We start from the raw sequence: 20,410 nt of genomic DNA, 5'->3' as shown, positions 1-20,410 counted from the left end.
GTGTCCCCGGAGCAAAGCAGCAGCGATTAGCAGCGTATTAGACAAAAGAAATACAGTCAAAGAATAGTACCATATGGGAGACTTTACCATCCCAAAAATAAATCTGAGAACAAACGCTCCTAAAAATGGCACAGCGCCGTTGTTTCTGGATCTGATAGCCAACAGATTTCTTCACAAATAATGCACTCGGCAAAAGGCAGCACTATTTTACGTGAGGTAATCGCAAGATGATAAAACGCTTAACCACAGTAATAACTCTGGGTGGAGGAATCGTTGTGATTCAGATGGTGTTTGATGAAGGCTGACCAAATACAGGTCTGGAAATAAAGGGTCTCGGTTGCACAAGGGCGAGCTACAAGCAGCTGGAATGAAACCGGTGGGACCAGAGTGCTCAGACTTCGATGGCAGAGGACACCTGGCCTTTCTTTACCTTTTAGAGGCAAAAAAACCCCAAACATTTGGAATACGTATTCCAAGCGAAAGACAGGAATGTGGAGGTAGCTCTTACCTGGCTGAGCAGCTCATCTCAAAGGAGTTATAAGACAAAAACGAAGCTCTGAGGCAAAGACAGACATATCTTGGGTGTTAGCCAGAGGAGGGCTAAAGTGGGACTTGCCCAGCCCCGTGCTTTAGCAACAAGCCTTTGTTTAAACCTTCAGCCAGGTGAGAAGATGAATCACAAGGCCCATGACCCACTCCAGCCATGGGCAGCGGCGGAGTCTCAAGGAGCACGGCTGGCGATGCTCTCCCGGGCTTCGGAAAAACCTGACGCCGCTCCTGCTGATTGACCGTAGTTCCCAACGCCTGTGCAGTTCCACCTGGAGCTGAAATCCTGTGGAAAAGCTGAATCTGTGCCCCATGGCTCTCCAAAAGCTGCACTTCACCGTCTGAGCCCACAAACACAAGACTGACTGAGGCCTTTTCCAGCTGGTGGAGGAGAGACGGCCATGCGGTGCTCGTGCCACCAAGGCTCGTCCTGGTGCGGAGAGACTGGCCCACCACAGGGCATTCAGGTGCGGTGACTGCAGGCAGCGCGGGCAGGGCCAGACCCCGGGGTTTGCCAGGGTGCGCGTTGCTCCCTGAGATGGCCACAGAGGGAGAACCTGCACATCTACATGCCGATCACAAAATGACACCAAAATGGCATGTTCTACCAAAAAAAACCCCAAACCCTGATTTGGTTCGTTTTGGTTGCCTGGACAGAAGTGGTGATTCACTGCAAAAGGCACAATGGTTCTTTCTTTCTCTGCTCCATCCTGAAAACAATTTAAAAGCACAAAAAGGAAAAAAAATGAAACCTTTTTCTGCTCCTAAACAGCCCTTCACGTCTTCCTCTCTGCATGTCCAATGTGGTTTTGGGGCTCACTGACTAGTCTGGGGCTGAGGGAATGCATGTTCCTCACTTCAGGATTATTTTTTTTTCAAGCAGATAGTGAATCAAAACTGGTTAATCACCCAGATTGTCCCCTGTCACCAGTATAGCCAGGCTTAGACCCAAAATACTGAAGACGCTTCGTCCGCCACTCACCCACCCTCCTCAGTGCCCTGTGCCGAAGCCAGGCGCGACTCCACCGGCCACGCAAGCACCGCGGCCGCTCGCATCCGCTCGTGACCCGACGGCTCAATTAAATCCTGAGAACTGGCGCGAGCCATCACGTCACCCAAAGCCCGACTGACCCACTACGTCACCCGGGCCATCCCAGCAGCTCTGCAGTGGCCCCTTCGCTCTTGGGAGCCACCGGGCCAGCGTGGGTGGCATCGCCGTTCCTCCTGCTGCAGGGCTTTTCTCCAATGCAGATCAATGCAGACTTATTTATAGCACCCTTATCTCAGCGGGAAAGCCTATTTTGGGCCGATGCTCAAGCACCAGAGCAGCGCAGGTTATTTTAACCCAATGCTGGTTTATTTTTGGAGCTGCCCTTCTCTGCACGTGCTCTGAGATGGTTTCCATCTACTGGGTGCTTTCTGGGGGTGGTAAAGCCAGGGGCAGGGGGTAAGATGGACCATGTGAAGACATTATAGAGATTAAAACCGAAACCAGCCTCCTCAGCAAAGCTCCCTTTGACACACCATCTGTCTGGGATCCACCCAGCACCTTGGAAGACAGATTGTCTGCAGGATGGGGTAGGAGAGGAAGGGTTTCTGGAGCAGATAGCTGAGGGCTCAAGGACAGGTGAGACAACATGCAAGAGGGAAGGGAGAGCAGGATATGCAAGGGGGGAAGGAAGGGAGAGCAGAATGCTCCTAAAATGTCCAGGGTCACACTGTGGCAGACCCAGGCACAGGAGCAATAGCTTTGTTCATCAGAGCCAGGAACAGCGCAGCAGGATGGGACATGTTCCTTCTCATCCTCTGCACCCAGGGGACCTCAGCCCTGGTCCCAGCGCCGGCCATCCCGGAGCAGCCTGGGAGGGGAGACTCCTGCGGCCGCCCAGCCCGGGTCCAGATGCTGCAGGAAACAGCTGCCCCACTTACCAAGCAGTAAGCACAGACTTCCCAGGAGCGAGTTGCTGTGGGGCTTCCTTGGCTCAGAGCCGCCCTCGCCAGCACGCAGAGCAGGAGCAGCAGCTACTGGTCCATGGCAGAACTCAGCCCCATCCTGAAAAGCTGGGGGTGCCACATATCGGGGTCTGCCAGGATGGGCTGTCCCCACCAGCCATGGTAATGGCATCTGGAGGGCTCACAGTTCCATCCCCCCACAAGGCTGGAAAACTTACTTAGGCCAGAAAATACCTTAAAATACATTAAAAAAAAAATAAAATTTAAAAAAAGTCTTCCCTGCCCACAGAAGAAAGCACAGCAGAGCTCCTGCAGCCCTTCTCCCACATCCTGATCACCAACGTCCAGTCCCTGCTGTGTTCCCAGTCCTCCCCAGTGTCCCAGCACACGCCTGTCCCCCTCTCCACAACCTGACAGAAAAGAGGGAGGGGGAGGAGAAAATGGGCCACGAGTGGCGGGGCGGTGGGCAGCCCCTGTGCCGCTGCCCTGAGCACGGTGCCGCACCGTGACCCTCCAACCCCGCTTTGGGGATGCGGCAGATCACGCTACCCAGCTGGGAAAAGTGAGTCAGGACCTGAGCCGCTGCCAGCCCCCATTCCTGGCATCCGAACCCACCGCCCTGCCGCTCCGGCCATGCCCGGCCGCCATCCCGGCCTCCTGGGGACCGGCAGTGGGCTGAGGAGGAGCTGGTGGAGACGGGCGAGGATGACTGTGGGAAGACCCCTTGGATGGGGCACTGGGGGACTCGCTTCCCTCCCCGCTGCCCACCCCAGTCCTCCATAGCAGCAGGCAACGGCCCCGTGCTGCCCGCCCTGCCCACAGCCACATGCCGGCCACGTAGGTCTCAATGCATTTTTATTAAATTCTTACAAAACAGAATACAAAATTCTGGCATCAACAATTGTTATAAAGGAAAACTTCAATTCAGCTGTATCAGTTCACCTGGTACATACAGTAAAGTGCTTGTTTTTGTGGTTTTTTTTTCCTTTTTGTTTTTTTTTTTCTTTCATTTTCATTTTCCAGCCGTCCCCCGAGCAGAGGCTGCCATTGTACAAACCAACAGTGCGTTAACATGACTCTTGTTGAACCAGCTTTGGCAGTCTTCATCAATTGTAAAGTGGAGAAAGTTTCTCCTGTTTTGATAAAAAAAAGTTAGCTTCACAGTAAACGTTTCTAACCAGTTCTAAGTCGAGTTAGTCAGCTGAAGGAAGGGGGGGGGGGGAAGGGAGGAAGCCAAAATGCTTAAAATTTCCAGCTTAAAAAAAAAAAAAAAAAAGATCTTTTTGAAGTTGGTTTCCAAGACAGATGCTCAATGGGGGGGAAAAGGCTTTCGAGGAGGAAGAAGGGCGTTGGCCAGAGGGGTTAGCTGGTGCTGGACCACGGGTCGGGGAGCATCTGCCTGGAAACCACCCCGGGAGAGGCACTGCCAGCGGGGAGGGGACGTCTGGCCCCGGCACGAGCATCTCCCCAGCCGGCCTGGTGCAATACGGAGCCCTGCACTGCCGAGGCACCCATGGGTGCCCAGCGCCGCCACGAGTCGGGGCTGGAGGTGTTTCAGAGTCGACCCCCCCAGCTCTAGAGGCCTTCAGGATCCTCTCTAAACACACAGACCCTGCCACGCACGCCGCACACAATCTGCTGGGAGCTCGCCATCCTGGCGGCACCAGTGTCCGTCTGTCCCCGTCGTCCCCCCCCCGAGCACCACGCCAGGAGCGCCGGGTCCACGGTCAAACTGAACTCCCGCACTGAAACGCAAAACCAAGCCTGGGCTGAAGAACCCAGCAAAGAGCTCGGACGCTCCCCGGCACATCCATGCCCTCGACGCAAACACCCGCAGCATGTGCGGGCATCCCCAGCCGAGGATGCCCACGCGTCGGCAAAGCGCCCACGGGGACGAGCTCCGCGCAGCACGGGGCGCCCAGGCCACGCGCCAGCCATCAGAAGTGTGTATGTATACATATATATAAAAGAGATAGATCTTACGCGTGGGAAGAGGAGGGAAACTCTGTTTGCCAACAAAAGCACAGGGGACCAAAAAAAAAAAAAAAGTTCAGAGACATCCCCCTGCCGTCCCCTTCCCACAATTTTTTTTTTTTTTTTAAAAAAGGCTGCAGCGTGCAGCGTTAACAATAGCTTTCACAATACCAGCTCAAGGCATCGCGTACTGTACATCATTCAAGTATTTCTTAATATAAGACAACAAGGAATTATCTACAACTGATAAAACAAAATAAGCTATAAAAAGTAACAATGTACAATCAAGGTGGATTTTTCTTTTTTCCTTTAAAGGAGGCCTCTCCGGGGTGTCCCGGTGCCTGGGGCACGGGGGGGGGTCTCCCCTCACCACCACCACCCCACTCCTCCCCACCCTGCTCGGTGGGACCAGGGGCACCCAGGGGAGAGGGCAGATCCCAAGTGTGAGGCGGCTTTGGGGCAGGGGGTGGGCTGCCCTCCCCGACCCACCAACGCCACTCGGCAGCAGAGCCGGGAAAGGCGAGAAAAGATGGTCCCTGCCCCAAACTCCAACACCGGAGATCAGCATCTCCCAAGATAACTCACACACACCTCCCTGAAACATAAAACAACATATATTGCATAGTATTGCTGTCAGCAGTCTTAAAATAAAAAGAATTTTTTTTTTTTTTTTTCTTCTGGAGACAGTGACTGTCTTGAGCTGGAGACCCGGGGAAGTCTCTTCCCCAGCTCAAAGCAAGCTCCCAAAGCCTTCACCTGTGCACACGACGGGCCGAGGCTGCTTTGTCACAATATAAAGCTCAAAGCATTAAAGTGGGAGAGGAGATTGCTAACGAAGGGGACACCCTCCCTCCCGGCGGGACACGCGGATGGCAGCGGGCGCAGCGCGGCGGCATGACCTGCGGCAGGGAGCAGGGGTTCGCTGCTCTGGCTTGGTGCGGGGGGGAGCGTTTCGAGGAGCTGGAGGCCAGCCCGGCTCCGAGCACGGGAGCCACTTGGCCGGACAGATCCAGCCCTGCGCAGCAGAAACCAGCCAAGAGCCTCATCCCGATTCAACACCTCGAGTCCTTCCCCGCGTGCATTCCCTCCCTCCCTTCCCCAAAGCAAGCTCGGAGGAAAGGACAACGCCGTGCAGGCACACGGGCGAACATACGTGAATGCAGACGCACATGCACACGCGTGAACATGCGTGACCACGCGCCCCCAGCTCTCCCCAGCCGCCCAGGCGCTGCTGCCCTGACCCCAAACCTTCGGCCCCACATTCCGAACCCTCCCCAGGCTGCTCCCCCGCGCCGTGTCCCGTGGGTGCTGCCGCCAGCCCGGCCGCTTGCCCGCCGGCGTCCCAGGGCACTGGCCCCCTCCGCGCCCCCAGACCTCCTGCCACGGCAGCCTCGGGGCCAGCCCAAAGCCGCACCAGGTCACACCGCCCTGCAGCGGGTCCCGACGCTCCTTAGGGCAGTGCTGGTGGGGGGGGTGTCCTTCGCTTTCCATAAAGCGCCCCGCTATTCCCAGAGGGGTATTTATTTTTTGGCTGCTCCGGCTGCCCTGGAGACCTCATCCCTCCTTGCACCCCCACGAGGCCACAGCCGCTGGCGAGCCTCCCCCTACGAAAACAGGGGTGCAACACCCAACCCGGCGCAAGAGCACGGCCCCAGATGCCTGTGCATCCCCCCCCCCCGGCTCTGACCTTACCCCCGGGGAGCTGCCAGCCGGAGCGCAGGAGGAAAGGAAGACATTTCTCCGTGCCCTGTAGAGAAGCACAGCTAGCGGTTTAAAACCAACAATAATTAAAAAAAAAAAAGAAAAAAAAGAAAAAAAGGAGGGGGAAAAAAATAGCTTATTCTGGAAGCGGGCTGCCGAGGAGAGAGGGTGGCTCGGTGGGACAGGGTGCTGCTCCCGCGCTGGCACCGTCTCTCCCCGGCTCAAGCGGTTCCCTGCACAACGCCCACCACGTCCCCCCGAAGCGCAGGCAGGGACACCCCCGAGCACAGGACGGAGGGGCTCCCCAACCCTGGGAGATGCCTCTCGGCCCCCCCCAGGAGGGGGGTTTTGTGGGATCTACCCCAACTTTGGAGAAAGCTCCGCAGCTCCGAGGGGAGGGACGAGGTTAAAACGCGACTCCCATTGTTGAAAACGCGACCGAGGGTCTTTTGTTCACAGTATGAAATGAGCTGAAATCGTCAAAGCAGCCGCGGGTACAAAGAGTCCTTTGGTGCTGGGGAGGGGGGGAAATGTCAGAGGAGAAACCAAGAGTCGGGAAACAAAAGTCCGTGTGTCTGTCAGATGTCCTTGAGTGTGCCCTGGGTGAAGCAACCTCACGCTTGATTTAATACCTTAAAAAAAAAAAAAAAAAAAATCTTAAACCCTCCCACCCCCAGACCTACAAGATCAGCAAAACCTTGGAAACCAGCCACAGGGACGAGTCCTGATCTTGTCACTAGCCAGAAACGGTGGGGTTTTGGGGGTGGGGGGGAAGAAAAAGGAAGAAAGAAAGAGGAGGGGGACATGGGGTACAGCAGGTCCAAGGGGCACAGCTCAGGCTTGGTCGGCCACCAGGACCAGCGGGGCCACCAGGTGCTGCCCGGCGGCCACCGCCTTGGCCAGGCTGCTCTTCTGCCGCCGCTTGGCCAGCTTGGACTCGGAGGGGGGGGAGAGCTGCATGGCCCGTGAGGTAGCTTTGATGATGATGGGTCGTGCTTCCTCCTCCGCCTCCTCCTCCTCGTCCTCGTCGCGCCGCGTCAGCTGGCGGTTGACGGCGATGGCCTCGGCGGCGAAGGAGGTGAGCTCTTTGGCACTGCTGTTCCTGCGGGGGAGACGGGGGCTCAGAGTGGGATGTGGGGGGCTGGAGGGAGGTCGAGGGTCAAATATGGGGGTGTCCCCCCCTTGCATGCATGCCACGACGGACCGGTCGGGCACCAAAACCACGGCTCAAACCCAAATCGCGTGCTGCAACCGCTGCCCAGACAGTGAGAGCTGCAGCAGGGCACCCAAAAAGCGGCAAGAGGGGCCAGCAGCCCGCCAGGGAGAGGAACCACGGTTTGGGGGGCTGGGGTGTCCCCCTCCATCCCAGGGTCACCGGCGCTCACCTCTGCAGGATGATGGGGGTCGGCAGGGTGTTGTCCGGGGCGCACTGCAACGAAACGCAGCCGGTCAGAGCCGGGCACCCCGCAGGGGGGTGTCCCCCACCCCGGCTTTTGGGAGCGGAGATGAGGGGGGGGCAGCAGCACTCACCCCCTGCACCCAGGGGTGCTCCAGGACCTGGGCCGCGCTGAGCCGCTTCTTGGCATCTCTCACCAGCAGCTTGGAAATGAGGTCTTTGGCTCCGAAGGAGATGTGCGCCCAGTCCTTATCGGGAAACTCGTACTTCCCCTCCTGGATGCTCTCGAAGAGCATGTTCTGGGGGAGAAATAAAAGGCGCTGAGCTGGGAGCGCTGCCGCCGACCTGGCGGCGGGTTTTGGCGATGCCGGGGTCCCCCGCGCACCTGGCAGGTGTGGCACGCCTCGCCCCGGTCCCAGCCGCAGTCGGAGCCGCAGTGGCCCACGAAGGGGGGGTACCCGCTCAGCATGATGTACAGGATGACGCCCAGGCTCCACAGGTCGCAGCGCTTGTCGTAGATGGTCGCCTCCTCGTTGAAGGCTTCCACCACCTCCGGGGCCATGTACTCGGCGGAGCCGCACTGCGGGGAGAGGCGGGGGTGAGCCTCGGCACGGGGAGCCCAAAGGATGGGGGACCCATGGGGCAGAACCGTGCCGGCCGGGGGGCTGGGGGGGTCCTGACGGAGATATGGAGCTGCACCCCCTGAAATGAAGGAGCAGACACAGCTGCTTCCCGGGTTTGCTCCTGGCAGGGCAGATCACACACCCCCCACCCCCCCCAGGTTTCCCACTGCACCCCACCACGCAGGGGATGCCACGGACCCGCCTCTCCAGGGGCTCACCCATCAGGGGGGCTGCCACCCCTAAAAAAAAGCCTAAAGGGGCGTAACCCCCTCCCGGACACCCCCCCTCCCCGCGGGGCAACGCTGTCACCCAACCGGCTCAGCACCGCAGCGTCCGCCCCGTCGCCTGGGAGCGGCCGCAAAACACTGCGGGCAGGCGGTGGGACCGAGCCTGCTCTGCCTGTTCCCCTGCCTGTTCCCCTGCCTGTTCCCCTGCCTGACGCAGGTGCTGTGCCCGGAGCAGGCGCAGGATCCGGTGCCGGAGGAGTTAACCCCGATGCAGGGAGAGGCGAGAGCGGCCTGTTCCCCTATGGCTCCCGGGACTCTGGGGCTTTCCAGCGCACGTGACCCGCAGCCCACACGGGCCTCGTGACCAGCGGAGAAAAAAAGCTGCAGCCAGCAGATAATCACCCTAACGAGAGGCCTCAACAGTCCCAGCAGCTGATGCCACCAAAGGGAAAAAAAAAAAAACCCCACCCCAAACAGCACCTTGCAGCTGCCCCCCCACCTCTCCCCCCCGTGTCCCCCCCCCATCGCTGAGAACAGGGAAACTCGGGACACCTCAGAAATTCAGCCCCTGCCCCAGGAGGAGGGTAAATGCAGAGGAACGAGGTGGGCAGAGTGTTTTGGCCCCCACCTCTGCTGTTGTGCACCCCGCGTCGGTCAGGCTCTGCCCTCCCTGGCACATGAGCGCCCCAAAAACACGGGGGTGCAGGGCAACGCCCTGCGTGGAGGGCCCTGCTGCTGGCGATAGGAAAAGCAGGGCTTTGGGGGGGGGGGGCAGGCTCAGCGTCCCCCCTGCAGGGTGGGATGGCTTCTTGCAACATTGGGGTCACCCTGGAAGCTTTTGGGGTGTCCACCCTGCCCGGTCTGCATCCTGCAGCGGGGGGGGGGGGGGGGGGGTCCCAGCCCCCTCTCTCCAGGACCGGGGGAATCACGGTGGCCCCCCCAGCTTCTCGCCTGACCCACTTCTCCCCGTGAGCGCCAGCCTCCGCGCAGCCGCCTCCACCGGGGCTGGCTGTTGCTAAGGCTCGCGGCAGCCCGGGCTGCGTGCCAGCCCCCCCCGCGCCGCCCGGCCCCCCCAGCATTATGTAACCGCATCTTGCCCGCTGCCGCGGAGGGGAGGGGGGGGAACGCAGCATCAGCAATGGGAGCAACAAGCGGGGGGGGGTGACCACACACAGCCCCATCCCCAAAGCCTGTCAGCCCGGGGGGAGCCCCTATAGCCAGTCGCCCCCCCTCCCAGCCCCAGCGTTCGCGTGCTTACCGGGGTGAGCAGCTCCGGGGTGGAAATGGGGGAGCAATCGCCGTTGAGTTTGATGCCGCTTCCCAGGTCAAAGTCGCAGATCTTCACCGGGGAGACCTGGGGGGGTGGGAAAGGAGCAGCCAGTGACCCCCCAGCGGCCCCCGGGGACCCTCGGCCCCGCTTTCGCAGCCCAGCTGCTCGCTACCGCCTGGTCCTTCCATGCTTCACACCACCCGCTGCGCTGGCATCCCCGTGGGGACCTGCACCCCCCTCCCACGGCAGCACCCCCACGCCCACCCCAGCTGCTCCCACTCACCTGGTCCGGGCTCTCACACAGGATATTTTCGGGTTTCAGATCCCTGTGCGCGATTCCTGGCGGGAGAAGAGACGATGAGGGGAAAAATTCCTGCCCCCCTACAAGACCTCCGTGGCAAAACGTCTGGGGGTGGCAGAGTGACCCCTCCCTCCCTCCCTCACCCAAATCACCACCCGCGTCGTGGCGAAAAAAATTGCTGCTGGCCCTGAGCACCGGCCGAACCAGAGGAACAGGCTCAGCACCACGAAAAGCCTCGTGATGCAGCTGGGCCTGACCCTGCGTGCCCGGGGCCAGTGCTGTCCCCTGGGCAGGAGGATCCAGGGAGGCAGCACCCCCCCCCGGGGAGGGCACAGCAGCACCCTGGGGAGGCAGCACCCCCGCACCCACCCCCCCCCTGGAGGGCACAGTGGCACCCCGGGGTGTTCCAGCTCACCTTTGTTGTGCAAAAAGTGCAGGGCGCTGGCGATATCCTGCACCACCACGCTGGCCTCCAGCTCGTTGAAGTGGCGTCTCCGGTGGATGTGGGTCAGGATGGAGCCTGCGGCCGGGCGAGAGCAGAGCGGGGGCTCACGGGGGGGTCCCACCACCCTGCCTCCCCCCGCCCTGGCGTCACACTCACCTCCTCTCATCTTCTCGAACACCAGGTAAAACCTCTCCTCCTCCTCGAAGAACTCGATCAGCTCCAGGACGTTCCTGCAGGGACAGCGGCATCAGCCCAGCATCCCCCCAAAAACCTCCTGGGGTCCCCCCTCCCCGCAGCCTCCCGCACCCCCAGCCAGGACGGGTCCCCGAGGGGGACGTGGGAGGGGAAAATTGGGTTTCCAGTGATTGAAACCACCCGGCTGGGGCCCCCCAGCCACATTCCAGGGGGGAGAGGGACTGTCGGCGCCCAGCTCCGCTCCCTAATTGCTCGCAGACCCTCCTGGCTCGCTCGCCCCTCTCCACCAACAGCCCCGCTCAGCAGCTTTCCGTGGCGGGTGGCAAACGCCGCCGCTGCAGCTCGGCTCGCCCCTCAACGCCCCTCCAACTTGGCCGCCGCGACCCCTCGTTGTCACGGCAAACCACTTAACGGCGCCTCAAGATGCTCCGGGAGAGACCAAGGGGAGGGAGTGCCACACCGGAGGGCTGCCTGGCTGAAGCCCATGGGTGTCTCGAGCGCCAGCCCGGTCTCAGCCCACTCCCCATACCCCTGGGGTGGGGGGCGCTGGCTGCCCCGTGGTACCTGTGTCCCTGGCACTGATAGAGCATCTCCACCTCCCGGAAGACCCTGCTGCGGATGTGTCCCAGGCGCTTCTCGATGATCTGAAATGTGAAGCGGGGAGAGCTCAGGGAGAGACGTCGCTGTTGGGGCGGGGGGGACGAGGGGGGGAGGCTGGGGCCAGAAACTGCTGCACCCCCTCCCAGCTGGCGCTGGGGACCCCCGGGGCTGGGAGGAGGCAGGCGGGGGGTGCCCGAAGGGGTTAAGGCAGCAGAACAGGCTGTTCCCGGCGGCGGTGCCAAGCCGCTCCCTCCCGGGGCCGTGGCCAAGGCGAGGTCCATGTGACACCGCCGAGCCCCGGTGGGTGCTGGCACAGCGGGCGCCCAGCGGATACGCCACGGGGTGGGCAGGGGGTCCCCACCCACAGCCTCGCGGGGGGAGAGCTAGGTGCTCCCACTGTCCCCAGCCCTTCGGGACACACGGAGCCCCCCCACCGCCACTCTGCCTCAGTTTCCCCAGCGGGGCACCCAAAGGCGCCCCTGGGGCAATGGGGGAAGCCAAGATCCCCTTGAATCATGGTTGCATTATGATACGGGGCCCATCCCAGCCCCCTCCCACCGTGGCTGGGAGCGTGGGGCCACGGGACTACCATCGCCAACCCCAAAAGCGATCGGCTCGTCTCAACCCCCTCCAGCACCCATGTGCGCGCAGGGCCATAGAGACTTCCCCGGGGCGAGCAAGAGCTGGCCATCCTGCCGGCACCGCACGCCCCTGCTTGCCCCAAGTCCCCAGACGCGTCGTAAGCATTAATTTAATCTCCCATCTGCCCTAATTTACAGGGAGAGGAGTGTGGCTAAGGGGGTTGACCAAGGTCCCAGAGCCAGGCAGTGGCAGAGGACGATGCGCCACCTGCACGGCCCAGCCCTGCCGCGCTCCTGCCCCTCTCCTTCCCCTCCAGCCCGCGAAACCAGCGTTCTGTGCCAGCACCGGGTGGTCGCAGGAGCTGGGAGAGCCCGAGAGGCGGAGGGCAGAAAGGGAAACTGAGGCAGGGGGTGGGAGGGAACCAGGCCCGCAGTCCCGAGCGGCAGAGCTTTACCTTCACCGCGTACTCCTTGTTGGTGATGAGGTTAACGCAGGACTGGACTCTGGCGTGGGCCCCTTCTCCCAGCACCTCCTCCTGCAGCTGGTAAACATCTGGCAGGGGAGAGGTCACCTGAGCTGCCAGCCCCAGCGCACCACGGACACCACAGCCGTCCCCTCTCCCTGAGCTGTCCCCAAGCCTGGGGACACCGGGAGGGCCTCGGCCCTGCCCCAGGCCAGGGGGGACCCCCGGGCAGCCCCGCTCACCTTCAAACCTGCCAGAGAAGCTGTCGGTGGCTCTGCAGCGCTTCTTCTTCTTGTTCCTTTTCTTGGCGTCAGGGATGTCGATGGGTTGACTTGAAGGCATGTCTGTGCCGGAGCAAAGCCGCTGGCGTGAGTCACCCCCATCCGCCCCGCACTCCCCCAGCATCGCCACCCCCGGGGCACCCCCCCAAAGTCTTCGGGGCAGGGCAAAGGACCGACATCCCAGAGGCGAGGATGGGAGGAGACCCCCCGGGACGCAACCCCGAGGGAGGGCGCCCGCGGCTCACCGGGACGGGGCGGGCACTCGAAGTTGAAGACCGGCTCCAGGTGGTTGGACTGGTCGAACTCCAGGTCGAAGGGGTTTTGTCCCTGCGGGGGCCAAGAACAGGAGTGAGATGGCAGCCGCCGGATCAGCCGCCACCAGCCGCCCCGTACGGACACGGAGCCCGGCATGCTCCTGGCCTTGGCAAACGCTGCGCTCGCCCGCCCCGCCGGTGCGGGACACCGGCTCACTGCGCTGCTGCCAAAGGGGCATGGTGGAGCCGCAGGCAGAGCCACGGGAGGAGGAAGAGGAGGAGGAGGAAGGGCTTGACCACATCTCCTGATGGTGACGGTGCTGTGGGGTCATGTCTCCACGCCAGCAGCCCCGGGCCAGCACGCGGGGGGTGACGAGAGGGGCTGGGGTCACTCGCACCAACCCAACCCCAAATCTCCACCCAGGCCTGAAGTACAGCTGGGGGGGGGGGGGGGGGGGGAAGCCATGGGGCAGGATGTGCTCCAGAACCACCGCGCCACGGCCTCCCGGCTCCCCGCAAGGTCACAGCGTGCCAAAGCCTGCTCAGCCCCACGCCGGTGAACGTCGTGCCCGTCGGGCTGCGAGACCCCTGTGACCTGCCAGGATCGGGCCCCACCCCAAACCCTCCCTGCGCCCCAGATCGGTGAAGGGTGTGAGAACTGCCGCCTCCCCCATCCCAAACCCCAGCAGCTCCAGTCCCAGCGCCCCGAAGGGGACACCAGCCCCCTCTGCCCCCCAGTACCCTGAGCCACCCCACCGTGGGACGGGGCAGCGCTGGGGGCGCCCGGCCGGGGAGGCGAAAGGGCCCCGTTCTCAGCGGGGTTACGAAATCTGTTTGGGTGGAGATGGCGGCTCCCGGCGACGTTCCCAAACCCGCCCCGGTGCCCCGGTGCCCGGGCCGGCTGCCAGCCCCAGCGCGCCGCAGGAACAGCGAACCCCGGCCACCGCTGCCAGAAACAGCCAGAAAGCGCCTGTTTACTGCCGGGGCAGGTCTCGGGGGGGCCGGGGAGGTCCCCACCGCGGTGCAGGGTTGGGGGGGGGTGTCACTCCAGGAGCGCACACACACACACACAGCCCCACACCCCTCCCCAAGCACCCCTCCAGATCTCTGAGGCCAAAACGCTCCTGCCCAGCATTTTGCCAGCTTCCTCCCCCCCCAAAAAAAAAATAAAAATCTGAAATTGCAGAGCGCAGCGTTGCCCCTCGGCTGCCAGCACCCCCCCCCAACCACGGGCCAAGGCCCTTGCGTCAGGGCGTCCACCCCCCTGGGACGAGCAGCTCTGGCCCAAGGCCCTGCACGAGGGGCAGGATGAGGCCTCCCGGGGGAGCAGACGGGGGGCACGGGGCCCCGCCAGCTGCCGCAGCACTGACACACAAAAGCTTTGGGGGATGGGAGGTGCGGAGCGGACGCCGCGCACCAGCTCCATCGGCACATCCGAGGTGTCCCCCCTCATCCCCGTCCCCAGGCACGCGGCGGGGGGGGCGGTGGGGAGCCAAACCCCAGCCAAAAGCCCAAAAAGCAGGATTAGGTGTCAGCTAAAATAAGCCGGGCAGGTTTCGGGTGAGCTCCCAGCATCCCTCGGAGCGCCGGGAGCCAAACTAAACAAAGATCCCACGAAGCTGCTCGGCCGCACGCTGGGACAAGAGCGAGCATTCAGGGGAGCAGGACCCGGCAGGATCCGGCCCCTTCCCGCACACCCCGAGCGTGACACCGGCCGGGACGTACGTGGCGTGACGGGGCACGGGGCTGGGGGTCCCCCGGGCACCCCTGGGTGCAGCTGCACCCCCGGGCGGGCCGTGCTGCCCGGACCTGGCCCTCGCACAAGCTGTTTGCACAACAGGTCCCGGGCTGGGCCTGCGCAGCCCCTGCCGCCGCCCCCCCCCCCCCCCCCCCACCCCGCAGGCAGCTCAGCACCCCGAAGGGTGCAGCCCACCCACGCCCCCCACGGGGAACCCCCGAGGGAGCTGCAGGGGCTGAGCGAAGCCTTGCGGCAGCGCCCCAGCGCCCGCCCCGGGAGGGCTCTGCGGATCCGACCCCCGGGGCCGGGGGGGGTCCTGCTGCCGGCGTTGGGTGGCAGCACCCCCGGCGCTTCCCTCCTTCGGGAGGGGGCGGGGGGGGGCGCGGCGGGCAGGAGGCGGATCGGCCCCCCCGCCCCCCCGGGGATGCGGCGCAGAGCGCTGCAGAGCGCAGGATCCGGGCCCGCACCGGCCCTGCCCGCACCCCCCGGCCCCCCCCGGCGCATCCCTGGCGAGGGGAGCAGCCCCGTACCTTGAAGGAGCGGTGGAAACCCGGGATCTCTGATTTCTTCTGCACCATCTTGCTGCGGGGAGGGGGGCGGCGGGGGGCGGCGTTGCTGGGAGAAATGGGGGGGGGAGGGGGGGGCGAAAAAATAATTAAAAAAAAAAAAAAATCGGGGCGGGGGGGAGGGAGGCGGAGGGACGGGCAGAGCCGGAGGGGAGTCCGGGGGGTGGCCGAGACCTGCGGGGAGAGGCGGGGGGGGGGGAGGGTGAGATGGCTGCAGCCCCACACGGAGCCCCCCCCGGCCGCCCACCCCCCCCCCCCGGCGGCGCTCACCGGCGCGGCCCCGCAGAGCCGCCGCTGCTGGTGGTACCGCAGCCCGCACCGCTGCCCGCTCCGCTCCGCTCCGCGCCGCCGCCGGGAGGGGACGCGCCACCGCCGCCCCCGGCAGCTTTATAGCGGCGGCCCCGGCCCGCCCCGCACCGCCCCGCACCGCTCCGCACCGCCCCCGCCGGGCGCCACCGCCCCGGGCACCCCCCGCTCTGCGCCCCGGGACGGGGACACCCCCCCGGGGGACACGAACACCCCCCCGGGGGACACGAACACCCCCCCGCGCTGCAGCGCGGACACAAACAGCCCGTCGGGGACCCCCGCGCTGCAGCGGAGCCACCCCCTGTGTGCTCGGGGACACGGACACCCCCCTGCGCACCCACCCCCTGTGTGCTCGGGGACACGGACACCCCCCCGTGCACCCACCCCCTGTGTGCTTGGGGACACGGACACCCCCCCGTGCACCCACCCCCTGTGTGCTCGGGGACACGGACACCCCCACCCCCGTGCACCCCCCTGCGCTGCGGTGGGGGACAGGGACACCCCCCCGGCCACCCCCCTGCACTGCACCCTGAGACAGAGACACCCCTCAGACCCCCCTGCACTGCACCAGGGGACGATGACACCCCCCCAGGCACGCCAACCACCCCCCCACTTCACCCCTGGGCACAGGGCAGGGGCACCCCCAGGCTCCCTACAGCGCGCCCAGGGACAGAGACCCCCTTTTGGGGTCCCCTCCTGCACCCAGGGACAGGGACGCTCCAGCCCCATTTTCCACGGCCCCGAGGCTCAGGGCTGGGGGGTGGGGACCGGCCCTGAACCCCCCGCCCCGGTCAAGCCCACACATGCCACAAGCGGGGCAGTGCTCAGCCCTGCAGCTGGGCCTGCAGTGAGGTGGGGGAGCAGGGCACGGGGTCACGTCCCTCTGTCCCCGCAGGCCACCGAGGCCCTGCTGGACGAGGCCAGTGGCAGCGGAGGGGGGAATTGGGAGTGGGACCCCCACTCCAGGCTCGGTGGCACCCTGGGAGACCGTCACCGTGTGGGTGTCCCCCTGCTATCTCACATGACGCCAAGCTGGGCTGAGAACAGACGCGCTCGTTGCGCCGAGCGGCAGCGCCGGGGCCAATGGCTGCAGCACCGCGGTGCATGACTTCACCGGCCGCGCCGCGCATTGGCTGCTTGCCCCGTCGCCGCCATTGCGCACCCAGCGGGCCCCCCGTTTCGCCGCAGCCACCTCCCCCGGGGCGCCCCGTGTCAGCCCCCCCCCGGCGATGCAGCCCCCGGCCCCACCGTCACGCTCTGCCCCCCCCGCCCCAGTTTCTCCTTCTCCCCCCGCTGCTCAGGGACGTTTCGCTGTGGCATTCGCAGCCCCTCGAAGCCACCGGGGCCACCCTGGTGTGGGGCCACCGCGGTGGGGGCCCGGTGCCCCCGCCACACCCCCAGGCCCCTCCAAACCCTCCACATTCCTGCTTTGGCCAGGCCCCGAGCGCTGCTCCCCCGTCCCGCTCGCAAGCAGAGCAGCTGGGGAAAACCAGGCTGCCCGGCGTTTCTTTCTTAGCGCTGCTAACGAGGGCTCCCCAATTAGCCCAGGCTGGCGGGGGTGGGGGCAGACGTGGTGCTGCAGGACGGGGGGGGGGAGCAGGGGGGGGGTTTGTGGGGTTTGGGCTCCCAGGGTTAGAGGAGGGACAGGGGACAGGGCCGGGGGACAGGGACAGGGGACAGGGACGGTGCCTCGGGGTGCGCTGGCCGCTGGCACTTGTTGGGCGGCTCCGGCGCAGGCAGAGGAGCCACATGCCTCCAAAATTGCGCACGCCGCCATGTAGGTCACCAAGCCGGTAATGACAGGGCGGCAAGTGCCGGCACCCACAGCCCTGGGGGGGCCCACCCAGGGGTGCCCAGCACAGCGGGGACACCCAGGGCCAGCCGGGAGCTCGCCCAGCCCGCGGGGGTGCCCGTCGTCACGCGGGGTGCCGGAGCGCTTGCAACCGTGTTTGCTGGCTGCGCGCTCGCCGCACGTGTGCTGCCTGTTTGCATGTGCAATGCATGGTCTCCGTGTGTTGGCTGCACGTGACGTCATCGCGTGTTCTACACGTGGTCGCTGCACCTCTGCACGTCTGGCGCATCTCACCGCGTGCGCGCTGCCCGCTGCGTGCTTGCCTCGTGGCCTTTGCATGACTTCTGCACGTTTGCTGCACGCGTGGCAGACGGTCGCTCGGTGCTTGTTGCACACTCTCTACACGCTCCCTGCGCGCTCCTGGCCTCTCTGCACATTCTGCACACTCGCTGCACGTCTGCACAGACACTGCACACTCGCTGCACGCTCCCTCCGTGCTCACTGCTCGTGCTCCACGCTCGCTATTTGCTCCTTGCACGCTCCTGGCCTCTCTGCACGCTCACACCGTGCCCGCTCCACGCTCCGCACGCGCCGCCTCCTGCACCGTATCCCGCCCGCGAAAGGCCCCGACGCGGGAGGCGTTGGGGCGGGAGGCGTTGGGGCGACGCCAGCGCTGTTCAAACCCGGGGCCGGGAGCGGCGAGAGGCAGCGGGGCGCGAGGGGCAGGTTCCTCCAGCTGCAGGGCCGCGGGTGAGGTTTGCGGCCCGGCGTGGCGAGAGCTGGAGGCAGCGAGCGACTGCCCGTCGCTGTTTTGCTGGGGGGGGGTCTCCTGCTGGCGCAGGGGGCTGGGACGCGCACCTCCTCCCTGCGCTCCCCCCCCCCGCGGCATCGGCCACCGGCACCCAGGGGGACGGGCACCCGCGAGGGGCCACGCGCTGCGCGGCAGCCGGGCGTGCACGAAAGCGTGTGTGTGGGGGGGGGGGTGTGTGGATGAAGCAGGGGGCGAAGCAGGAGGCCGCAGAGCATCACCCCGCGTGGTGTTTGCACGCACACACGTGTGTGCAGCCAGCACATGCGTGCAGACACGCGCACAGGTGCAGCCTCTCTAGGTGCATCGCCGTGGAGCCGCATGGTCACCTGAGAGCCAGCTCGCACGTGCACACACACACGTAGGTGCACACGCACATACATGTACGTACATGCGCACGTGTGCACACGATCGTGCCGGCATCGTCACACATGTTGGGTTTTTGCCTGCACACGCATTTATCCTGGTGCATCACCCGCGTTTCCCCGCCCGGGCCGGGGGCTCTCCCACTCCCGCACAGCTCGCTGGACGCAGGGTCCAGCCAAAATCCCCCCTGGAGCTTAACCCCGGCCGCTTTCCTCCGGGCCGCCCCTGTGCACGCGTGTTTTGGGGACTAAAGCGGGGGGTCCTGCACCGCACCCCCCTTTGCAGCAGCCCTTGCAAATCTGGGGCTGCAGCAGGTCCCAGCTCCGGCCGGCTCCGGCCGCGGGGGCACGCGTGGCCCCGGCAAACGCACGGGCGGTGGAAGGGGCCGTGACAGCGCCCGGCGAGAGGAGGCTTTGGCAGCTCATGGCCTGAGCTCACAGCACCCGGCATCCGAATATTTTTTCAGGGAAACACAAATTTGGATGCATTTGATGCCACCCGCCTGCTCGATGGGTGCTCAGCCCCCAGCCTCCCTCCCTCCCTCCTCCTGATGTTCAGGGGGCTGCAGAGCCGGGGCCGCTGGCAGCAAACCCACCGTGTCCTGGTTTTTGGTGGCATCTGCGAGCAGCGAAACATCCCCAGGGCATCGCCCGTCCCCGCGCCCCTGGGTGCCGGCAGGACCGGGGTCCCCACGGGTCGACGGAGCCCCACGCGCTGAGCGCGGCCGAGGGAAAACAGGAAAGCGAGTGGGGCCGTGCCGGAAGACGGCTATTGTTGGTGCGGGGAGCAGAGGGGGTGCGAGTCAGGCGGGAGGCCATCGCGGCCACCCTGCCCACCGGCCGCCCCTCCGGCACGTGGCACAGCCTGCCCCGAAGCCGCGCGCGGCTGCCCCGTTCCCTGCGGGACGTGGGTCGACCCCGGCGTGGGCAGGAGCGGCAGGAGAGCGGCCACTCGTGGGTGTTCAGGGCTTCCTCCTCCCCTGTCCCGCTGGTTTAGAAGGAAAAAACCCAATAAAAATCCTTTTTCCTTGTGTTATTTCCCCGGCACAAGGAGGGCCCAGCTTGCCTCCCCTGGAAGCGGGAGGATTTGGAGCCCTGGCTCTGTTTCAAATGAAAAATCTCGCAAAAAACCTGGAATTTCCTGCCAGGCAGAAACCCGGAGGTTTGACTCTCCCAGCGCCGGTTCTGCTGCGGGCGTGGGACGGGAGGGACGGGAGGGACAGGGGACACAGGGGACACACACACACGTCCACGTCCAAGGCACACGCGGGCGTACGGCTGCGCTGGCTCACGTGCCGGGGGGGTCTCCCAGCCTCCCCCCTCACCCCGACGCAGCCGGGGGAATTTGGGCAGCTCCCGCGGCGCCCGGGCAGGTCGCCAGGCTGGCTCCCCATTGCGGGGGGCAGGGTGCCGGGGCTCCAGTGCACCCCCAAGTCCCAGTGCTCGCGCCCCCCCCCCCCCCCCCCCCGCCCATAGCGTCCTGGTTGGGTTTCCCAGCTCCTCCTTTGCACCCACATTTCAGGGCTGGCCCCCCTCCCCCTGGCACCCCACGGCTGAGCTGCCCGGCCCAGCTTGTCTCGGGGACAGCGGTGGGACGTGGTGTGGAGGGGTGGCCATGCGCGGAGCGGGGAAGGTGGTGCCGTGCCTCAGTTTCCCCAGCCAGAGGAGGTGCCGTGGGGTTAAGGAGCAGCTGTAACCCACAGCTGAAGCAGCCGGGCAGTGCGACCCCAAGGGAGGGTAAAAACACACACTAGGGTGGTTTCACCCCAAAAAAAGCCTTTTGAGTTCATCAGGGAGCATCCCCCATTCTCCAGCAGCTTCACAGGGATACGGCCAGCCCCGGCTCTGCCACCCTGCTCCGGCCAAACCCCAGGGGACAAGGAGATGGAGACGGTGGGGCTGGGCTGTGCCTCGGCACGGGCTTCTGGGGGGAAGATGGACCATGGGGAGGGAAATCCCTGCAAGGCCCCGAAACCGGGGGCAGGAGCTCCGGGAACTGCGGCTTTGGGGTGTTTGCGGGGAAG

The 20,410-nt window shown here is 64.7% G+C and overlaps 1 protein-coding gene and 1 pseudogene across 2 annotated transcripts; both read right to left on the bottom strand.

Moving 5' to 3' along the window:
* Positions 1 to 3,337: 3,337 nt before the first annotated feature.
* LOC142605225 (uncharacterized) lies at positions 3,338 to 6,598 on the bottom strand (annotated as a pseudogene).
* On the bottom strand, positions 3,338 to 15,480 carry MKNK2 (MAPK interacting serine/threonine kinase 2). Of its 2 annotated transcripts, none has more exons than XM_075736368.1 (14): positions 15,386 to 15,480; positions 15,080 to 15,289; positions 12,803 to 12,884; positions 12,519 to 12,620; positions 12,268 to 12,365; positions 11,196 to 11,275; positions 10,593 to 10,666; positions 10,407 to 10,511; positions 9,974 to 10,029; positions 9,679 to 9,774; positions 7,956 to 8,150; positions 7,705 to 7,869; positions 7,560 to 7,603; positions 3,338 to 7,276 (listed from the first exon to the last, which is right to left on the bottom strand). In XM_075736368.1, the coding sequence occupies exons 2-14, from the start codon at positions 15,125 to 15,127 to the stop codon at positions 7,009 to 7,011; spliced, it is 1,413 nt and encodes a 470-aa protein (XP_075592483.1). In that variant the 5' UTR covers positions 15,128 to 15,289; positions 15,386 to 15,480; the 3' UTR covers positions 3,338 to 7,008. The 2 variants fall into 2 exon arrangements, with proteins under 2 accessions (XP_075592483.1, XP_075592484.1); XM_075736369.1 differs by having other exon boundaries at positions 15,080 to 15,164; positions 15,386 to 15,473.
* Positions 15,481 to 20,410: the final 4,930 nt, after the last annotated feature.

The sequence above is a fragment of the Balearica regulorum genome, chromosome 26 (genome assembly GCF_011004875.1).
Source record: "Balearica regulorum gibbericeps isolate bBalReg1 chromosome 26, bBalReg1.pri, whole genome shotgun sequence".
Taxonomy (NCBI): Eukaryota; Metazoa; Chordata; class Aves; order Gruiformes; family Gruidae; genus Balearica; species Balearica regulorum.
This window is presented reverse-complemented; position numbering and strand designations above follow the sequence as displayed.

Bases quoted from the DNA above. Each gene is read 5' to 3' on its own strand.
- MKNK2 (XM_075736368.1), bottom strand. From the start codon at position 15,127: ATGGTGCAGAAGAAATCAGAGATCCCGGGTTTCCACCGCTCCTTCAAG. The intron at 12,885-15,079 runs GTACGGGGCTGC...TGGCCCCCGCAG, and splicing joins GTTTCCACCGCTCCTTCAAG to GGACAAAACCCCTTCGACCT. The intron at 12,366-12,518 runs GTGAGCGGGGCT...CTCCCCTGCCAG, and splicing joins CTTCTCTGGCAGGTTTGAAG to ATGTTTACCAGCTGCAGGAG.